The 8,438-nt window shown below is 43.2% G+C and overlaps 1 protein-coding gene across 1 annotated transcript; it reads left to right on the forward strand.

Annotated features, from left to right (window-relative positions):
* Positions 1-468: 468 nt before the first annotated feature.
* Positions 469-7,255, forward strand: LOC125947663 (prisilkin-39-like). The gene is made up of 3 exons (XM_049672874.1): positions 469-586; positions 2,888-3,085; positions 6,867-7,255. The coding sequence occupies exons 1-3, from the start codon at positions 550-552 to the stop codon at positions 7,253-7,255; spliced, it is 624 nt and encodes a 207-aa protein (XP_049528831.1). The 5' UTR covers positions 469-549.
* Positions 7,256-8,438: the final 1,183 nt, after the last annotated feature.

The following is an 8,438-nucleotide window of genomic DNA, read 5'->3' on the forward strand; positions in this document are numbered from 1 at the left end:
AATCAGGCCCGGCGTAAGCGGCACAGTGCATTCTTTCGCTATACAGCACATACAATAACTTTATCTTGCATTAAAAAAATGAAACATTTGATTCCTAAAAAACGGAAAACCTTCTTCATTGTGAAATTATGTGTCAGTTACAATGAAACTAAATATTGTGCTCACATATGGAGCTAGTGAGGAAATCGCAAAAGAAAGAGTCCGGTGTTTGTTCTTTTTTTTCTCTCTTCTGCGCTTTCCTTGGGCAAGACAAATACCATTTCTGTCGATGCTTGCTGTATTTTTATTTATTTATCTTTAGCTAGCCAATAAGGCAACGCTGAACAGAGTAGTGCTTGCCTTGCTTCTTACTGCGTAAGAGTCCAACTGTTCGATCAACCTGCTGCCGTAGTTGACAAGAAAAAGAAACAGTATATTAATGAAACGAGAAAGAATGGTTCGCTTTCGAAATTTTATCGCGATAAAAGTGAGCTTGAGCCTCCAACCGCGATAATCTACTGTCGGAGATCAAACGTTTACAGAGTACAGCTTCCCGAACACAGCCGCAAAATGAAAGCGTTCATCGTCGTTTGCCTTCTTTCGGCGGGTAAGTTAAGTAACCAATATAAACAGCACTGGTATGTATTTTGTTTTTATTTTTTTTCAGTGCACACACTATAAAAACGTTCCTTCGAAGAAGAGGCTGTTTCGTGTTGATCGATGCTTTTTTTTTTTTTTTTTTTTTTTTTTAGCCGGTCATAATCCAACTAATGTGCTCTCAGCTTACGACATGGCAAGCGAAACTGTATCTAGAACTGTATCAACTTCTCTCGCCTCATCAAAGTTTCTAGGCTTTTAGATAGCATGAGTGAAGAATTGTGAGAAAGGGTAGCATGTGGTCGCCTGCAAGTCAAACGCAAGATGTCTGCCACTTGAGGATAGGTTAGGTTAGATTAACTTTAGCTGTGGTATCAGGTGGAGAAGTTGTAAAGATTCAATTCCTACTGCTCCGTTTCAATTCGACATGTGGCATCTTGCTACTAGCGGTAAAAATTGCTTAGAAAGCAATGCTAATGAATGTGGCCACAGGAAACAAACTGCAAGTCCCGCACATCTTTCTCATTCTTTTTCCCAGCGAAATATTTCCTGAAAATGATGATCTGCAACAAAGTACGAGTCTTTAATCCTACACCCAAGACTTGCAGTAGTTCCTGTCCCTTTTTCGCGCGCTCGGTGAAAGTGCCCATCTCTTTTGGTGGTGATATTTTTGTCGATAGTATTCTGCTACCACCTCCCAGACTGAGCTGTTTTCTTTTAGCCAATAAGATCGCCTTTGGTTTTACTCTGCCTTTTTAGCAACGTAGATCTTCTATTAAATCATTGAACCGACTTAGTAAGCCTGGCTCTGATGTCGATGAGGGCAACTTTTCCTTGGAAGAAATTCTATATTTAACCTTTGACTCCCACTCCGCTTGTCCCCCTAAGCATACTGTTTTAAGCCTTGTTGCATCATTTGAGTAGAAGCCCTTTATATTAAGGCGCAGGTTCGCCGCAAAGCTATCTAATTTTTTTTCCTTGGGCGCTGGGAAACTCCGATTGTTGTCTATCGACTTCGTGTTGCGTACCATGGAGGTGCGAGACTTGATACACCACTTGCAGCGCTCCTAATTACTCCTGACTACGTCAATGTAATGAGACGCCAGGTAGCTAACTGCCTGGGCGCTTTTCCTGCTCCTAAGCTGAAGTTTGCTCGGATGCGGCGTCAAGCAAGCATGTCAATCCCATCTATTGTTAGAACTTTCTGCGAGGAGTTATTGTGCAACGCTACACTTTCCCATCGTTTTCTGTGTTACTCCCAATTTCGTCGCCCCCTCTATATAGCACATTTTCAATGAGTAGCCCTACCGTAACGCCATATGCAAGCAGCGTTTCTGATTCTTTGAAAGGCGTAAGCTATTTAGTTCGGGAAGATTGTCCTGTTCTAAGCGCAGTCTTAAACACTTCGGATGAAACGCCAAATCAAATTCTATTATCGCGAAACCAGCTTAACCCCCTTTCAAGTCTTCATCTATGAGTAATAATGTTTGCTCTCAACTAGTTCACATTTTAGTTAGACCATACCATACTAGGCCACCATAAAGCGTAGCTGCATGCAGGCATGCACGGCACCCGCATCGAACAAATGCAACGTAACATATCGACATGACTCTGATTCACTTTCTAAAGTAAGCAGAAATTCAAAGGCGTTTCGTACATTTTGTATTCTGGACATTTTTCGAGCAACCATCAACGCATAAAATACAAGTTTCGTTTGAAAAAAAAAGGACATTGTGCTGAATTGCATAGCGGGAGTCCAGTGGCACCTTTAGCGCAATCTGCAACTGTGTCAGCGAAGTAATGAAGTGAGATCCGAAAGGATAAAAATAAATCACTGAAAGCCAATGGCAATACTGAAGCTGTCGACACGCAAGCAAAGTTTGCAATTTATGTTTTGCTGCCTGTGATGTCTTAAACTCAAGAAAGAAAGCCCACCAAAGACAAGACGAGAAAGAAATGACAACGACGTACAGTCAGTGTCACTAGCGCCATCATTGTCAACATAACTGATGTTTTGTATCTATTGCAAATGGACGTTTTCTTGGATGGTTAGCTGCTTACTAAACGGGCACTTCGTAAACCGCTGGAGCTAACACTAACTGCAACAAAAAAAAGTCGCCCTATGTTTGTCCACCGTGTGTGATTCTACTGTCAGTGTTACAGAGTATCGCTTCTTCTGCCTTATTGCACTATGAGTCTTTCGAATTAGCTGTTCTTAAGAGCAGCCTCGCAATTTATTCTCGTGTATATTTTTCCCTTAATATCATTTACAGGTAACCTCACGGTTACATTATATGTGTTTTCTCTGCAGCCGCCTTGACGAGTGCGCGAAGGCCAGGTCGCCTGGGAGCTGACGCAAATGTTAGAGGCCGAGCAAACGCTGAGCTGCGCGCCGGCGTCGATAACATCGGCCCTCATGGATACGCTGGGCGCACTCTCTCTATTGGAGGAAATGCGGGCTTAAGTGTTGGTGGAACTGCTGGCTTGGGAGTAAGCGGCTTCGGCTACGGTAAGACCGGTTTTTGATATTTTTTTCGCAATGTTAATCAACATTGTACAGCGCCTTTGTGAAACATTAGTTATACGCTTCTGGGTTGGAATTTACAATTGTTTTTCTTAGTAAGTGATCTCTGCCATTGACCGGCCCCCTTCACCAATAATCTTCTCCAGCATCAGAACTGACTCCAATTAGCATAAGAATATTTTTGTGACTATAGGCTCTCAAGCCCTAGATACATTGCTGCAAAATTGGATGCAGGTTCTTTTGCATCGTTCCTTTCGGAAATAGATCACGCCTGTACTACACGCAGTTAAATAAAGTGCTAAGTGCGAATTTTTGCACAACAGTGACGCAGCGCACTGACTTTTCTGTGATTGATAGCACGCATGATGGTACTTTCTGGCATCCCTGACCGCCACTATTTACATGGCTCTTTTCATTTTCGTTACCTTCGTTCCCCTAAACAAAATGATCAATACATAAGGACTGTTCCCATGAATTATTAAAAAATGGGGTTGGAAATACCTATCTGAGGTAGGTATATTGTAGTTGAATTATGAACATAACTATTCTGAAACGAAAAATAGGAAATGTAAGCATATACTGCAGTAAAAAGAAGACGGTTAGCGTAAATTTTGCGAGCACTTCATTATAGAAAACATAGTAAGACAAGGTATCCTTCACCGTGTACCATATCTATTTTGACATTTTATTCCTGCATGAATAGAAGCAACAAATTTCACTCGAGTCAGCAGGATATTGAGAACACATGAGACTCACGCGAGCAACCACGAACTGTTTAACGATCACAGACGCCACTTTAATACAATCACAGTAGCACTCTACGGGCGAAGAGCCAGCTGTTAGTAGTAAGTCTATTAAAGAGAGCTTGAAGGGGACCCTCCAAAGAGGCTACAAAATAGGCCAGACGAAAGCAGCCAATAGTAAGTTGCGCGCGGTACTTGCAATTGTAAAAAAATACTATAATGTGCAAATTTATCAGTACTTGAAGCAAAAGCTTCTCACGTAAGATTTTGTTTACTTTAACTGCGTTGCTTAGGTCGGTAGTGTTTTGGTACTGCAGGCTTTCACAACCTAAAATAAATGAGTGTTTTCCAGTTTTAAGAGATACAATATAGTATGTTCCGTGACAATAATTTTTACCTTCAAAAAGGCTATTTTTCCGTGCCCCACGTTAAGCAGTTCGTGGACTGTTTAATTGACCTCGGAAAATCCACTGAACTAATAAACAGTGCAACACACCTGAGCATTTCCATTCCAATTGCGTTTGCGCTGTCTTCAGAGCCTGCCAGGAAACCTCCGTAGTGCGCGCCTCCTCGCGGCAGTGAAGGCCAGGCGGACTTGGTCTTCAATACTACGTGCCCTCCCTCGATATTGGAGTCTATGTTAACCCTGCTGCATTTTACCTTTCTCCGTTGTCTCACGTATGCCGGCGTGAGGGAACTATTTTGGCCGGGTGGTGCAGTAGGTGTCACGTTTCCACGGTGCCCCAAGTTTCCATACCGACAAACTAATTTAGTAATTTTGATAATTTACGTGCGTGTCAAAAGTAATTTATGAGAACAGAATGGTAATTGGCCGCATCCCGACAACTGCACGATTAAGACGGGGATGGCGACTGCACGGCCACGTGAATTAAGACAACAGAACAATAATGGCGTGGCGACGACAAAGTGACAAAAGCGGCTTGTGACGAACTAAAGACGACAAAAAATGACCCCGAATAAATTATGGCGAATGAATGGCCACGACAGACCATATCCGACATCTGGTCTGCATTATACCCGAACGACGAAGGAAGAATGGTGGCAACGACGTGACGACAAAAGTGTGTTTGCGCCCGAGATACCGTCGGTTTATGTTACAGATCTGCAACCTCCGGCGGCCTCGCGTTGTGCTATATGCGATGCTTGTCCGCTCAATACCCGGGACGGCCATCGTGCAGGATAGCACTCAGCAGCCAGCACACGACACATAGCGAGTCGCGCATAACCAGTGGGCCAAATTGTACAATTAGTAAGACAGCAGCAACCAGCACCCGAAAAGTGGGGAGAAGATGCAAAGAAGGCATCACTTTATATGTTTTATAACTAGAAACGCACCACACCATCGAGAAATTTGACTTCTTTTGCTTTTCAATGTCGTCTGTTAAACACAAGAGACAACACGCGTATAAGCGCGACCGCTGAAAAGTGGAGCTAATTGCTTAGATGGTGCTTTGCTTTCTGATTCTGTGCAATTAGGTTTAAGATTGTTCTAACTCTGCTTTAATGACGCGTGGAGGGAGAATAGAGATGCATGTGCGAACGAGATTGTCAATGCTTCAAACAACTGGAAATTGTTTGATCTAAGGATTTCGACATCTTAATGAAAGAAAACATTTTGGCCAGCCCAAGTATGAAGACTTTCTATTCTCCCTTATTTCACCCATTGACAATAACTTCAGCAGACATTGCCATGAACTTTTCACGCATGCGCAAAAGCCTACGATGTGCTCGCAAAAGTTAGTGTATCACGGGTTGGCAGCTTGCTGCAGCCTATTTCCACGGGCTTTAATCGGGTCGTTGCCGTGGATACGACAACCACTCTGTAGTATATGAAAATGAGCTAACCGCATGGACAACACCGGCTGATCCAGCTAGCGTCAGCTGAAGATTGGCTAGCGTCATCGTTAGGAGCGTTCTCATGACACACCACCGACCTGTCAACGCTCACAGCTTTTTATCGTGCTGCATCGCGCAGCTCGTGAATAACGGTACAGCGTAGATCAACATACGAGAGCAAACGATTGAGCAAGATGATTCCTTTTATTTGAATTCAGTAACGGAGCTTTTTGCATGCATCACATTGCACGCGAACCAGACTTCACCTCATTGACCTCGGCTATAATCCGCTCGTGCTTACTGCCATAACGGTGGATCGCTGAAACAAATTGGGGAAAATCCACTCAGCTTGTTCGCTTCATCGTGCGAAAGTAAATGCTGTATTACTCGCCCTATAGGCAGGCAACTCTTACTACTTCCTCAATGCGCGACAAGAAAGCTAGCCATTATTGCCATCTAATATGTTCACCGCGCTATACCCCAATCATCCCTACCGCCGTATTGAATGAGGATCTGCACTGACTCATTTTCCGCTCGCACATGCTTGTACAAAGAGTCATTTAGGGCTAATAGACCCCTGAAATGAAACAAAGTAGGGAGACCACAAGACTTAATCAGTAGTTTGTACCACACTTTTACATCGGATGTTTCTTTCCGGACGCATAAAAGTGTTTAAAAACATTTTGTACGTAACGTAAATAACGTATAATAAAAAAATGTATATGCTTTACGCAATCTGTACATTTCACCACACCTTTCCAATGCCCGAGGTCCAACTTTCACGCTGCGTCGCATGCAGCCTACTGTCGCTTTAGTCGACATTATCGCCAAGCTCACTTTACGGTGGAAATATCGATGGTGGCAATATCGTTTAGTTCTTCTGTAATCTGTCATAAGCCCACAGGTATTCAAGCGAAACGGAACTTGTTTCTGTGTACGTACAACTAACATTGTTTCTGTGTATATATCAAACAAAATGAAACGTAATTCTCGCCTATTGAAGGTGTGAAATTTCGCTCTGCTCAACGTAAAGGTTCCTTTTGAGCACACAAAAGATGTTTCGAGTCAGAATTTTAGTTACATTTTGCTCTTCCAATAAATATTTTAGGCCCCAAATGTGCACGCAATTGCTCTAATTTTTTCTCCTTTTTTATTGTTTCTGGCAGGACTCCCTGGATGGGGCGCCAGTTTCGGAGGTTATCCATATGGCGGATACGGTGGATACGCTGGATACGATGGAGGTTTTGGTTCTCCATACGAGAGCGGATATTATTCTGCTACTCCTAGCTATGGCTATGGCAATGTCTATGGCTATGGCAATGGCAACGGCTATGGCTATGGCAATGGCAATGGCTATGGCAATGTCTATGGCTATCCACAGGGAGGATACTATATTGCACCTGGCAACAATTACCATGGTGGCTACAGTGGAGCCTACGGCGTCTATCCCACAACACACGGCAATGCCAACTTGAATACGGTCCGCTCCGCAACAGCAGGAGCTGGATCTGCCGGTAACACTGGCCACATTTCAGCTGGTGCCGCACCTTCGTAAGAGTGCTATTTCTGTTTCTTACTCGGCTCTCCTCGGAGGACGTTCCTCCTGTTATTTTAAGCTTGTTCATAAATGATAGGTTGTCACAAACCAGAACACCAGACTCGAAGTTATTAGCGATTATTTAACTGCTGCACTCGATGATAATAGGAGCGAGTGCGCGAAAGTTAATTGCTTTTGAAAAGTGAGTCATAAGTCGGACACTATTAGTGTTCTTCTTACTTTCGCAAGCAACCATGCACTGAGACGCACAAGTATTGAGCCATGTACATGTTACCAATTCAAGCATAGTCTAATCATTCATTGTTACGCAAGAAAAACCCAATTACAGATGACACATCTTGAAAGTGAAGTAGTAGTAGTACTAGAATTGATTTATAAAAAGGCAGAAAGGTCGGCCCGGGCTTGTGCCGTTTAGCCTGTTAATCTGAATTGGGAAAATAAAGAGGAAACGATGGAGAGATGAAGTAGGAAAGATGCCTGACGATGACAAGAATATCAGGGGCAGGTATGCTAGTGGTCAGCACAGCAGCATATTTCAATTCTTGCGGCTAGTGCTATTGCCATTGTTTCATAATAACTGCCTACAAATGGGCATCTAGGCTGCAAAAGAGCAGCCGATCCTAACACACAGTTAAGAAGTTTAACATCTCCCCATACACACATGCACACGTACCACAAACACAGAAACATGCTAAGTCCGCAAACTAACGCATTTGCAAACAAGGCCGCAAAATTAGAGGAAGAGAGAGAGAAAGAAAACAGGAGAAGCGACGTTTATGGACACGGGTTAGGTTGGAAAAGTTTATGTCCAGTCCGCAATAAAAACAGCATTATAATTGTAAACACAAGCATCATTCTTCAAAGGCGTCTCGGCATCAACCACTCAATATACCTCGAGTGTATAACTATCTACAAATTATACCAAATGGATTAGCGGGCTACCTACAAAGACATCACGTAGGGTTCTCAAAGCCCATTTTTATTGTGAAGGAACAGCGCTTAAGAACGCGACGAGGGATACAATATGTACGAGCACTGTATAGCAGCCATATTGTTTATTCGTGTACTTAGATTACCAAGCGCACAGGGGCATGACACGTTTGTAATTCACAATATAGATAAGGCCACTCTTTCCGGAGTAGAGATGCAAGAGGGTTCACTGACGCATGTATCACCATAG

The sequence above is a fragment of the Dermacentor silvarum genome, chromosome 8 (genome assembly GCF_013339745.2).
Source record: "Dermacentor silvarum isolate Dsil-2018 chromosome 8, BIME_Dsil_1.4, whole genome shotgun sequence".
In the NCBI taxonomy this organism is placed as follows: domain Eukaryota; kingdom Metazoa; phylum Arthropoda; class Arachnida; order Ixodida; family Ixodidae; genus Dermacentor; species Dermacentor silvarum.

Bases quoted from the DNA above. Each gene is read 5' to 3' on its own strand.
- LOC125947663 (XM_049672874.1), top strand. From the start codon at position 550: ATGAAAGCGTTCATCGTCGTTTGCCTTCTTTCGGCGG. The intron at 587-2,887 runs GTAAGTTAAGTA...TTTTCTCTGCAG, and splicing joins CGTTTGCCTTCTTTCGGCGG to CCGCCTTGACGAGTGCGCGA. The intron at 3,086-6,866 runs GTAAGACCGGTT...TGTTTCTGGCAG, and splicing joins AGTAAGCGGCTTCGGCTACG to GACTCCCTGGATGGGGCGCC.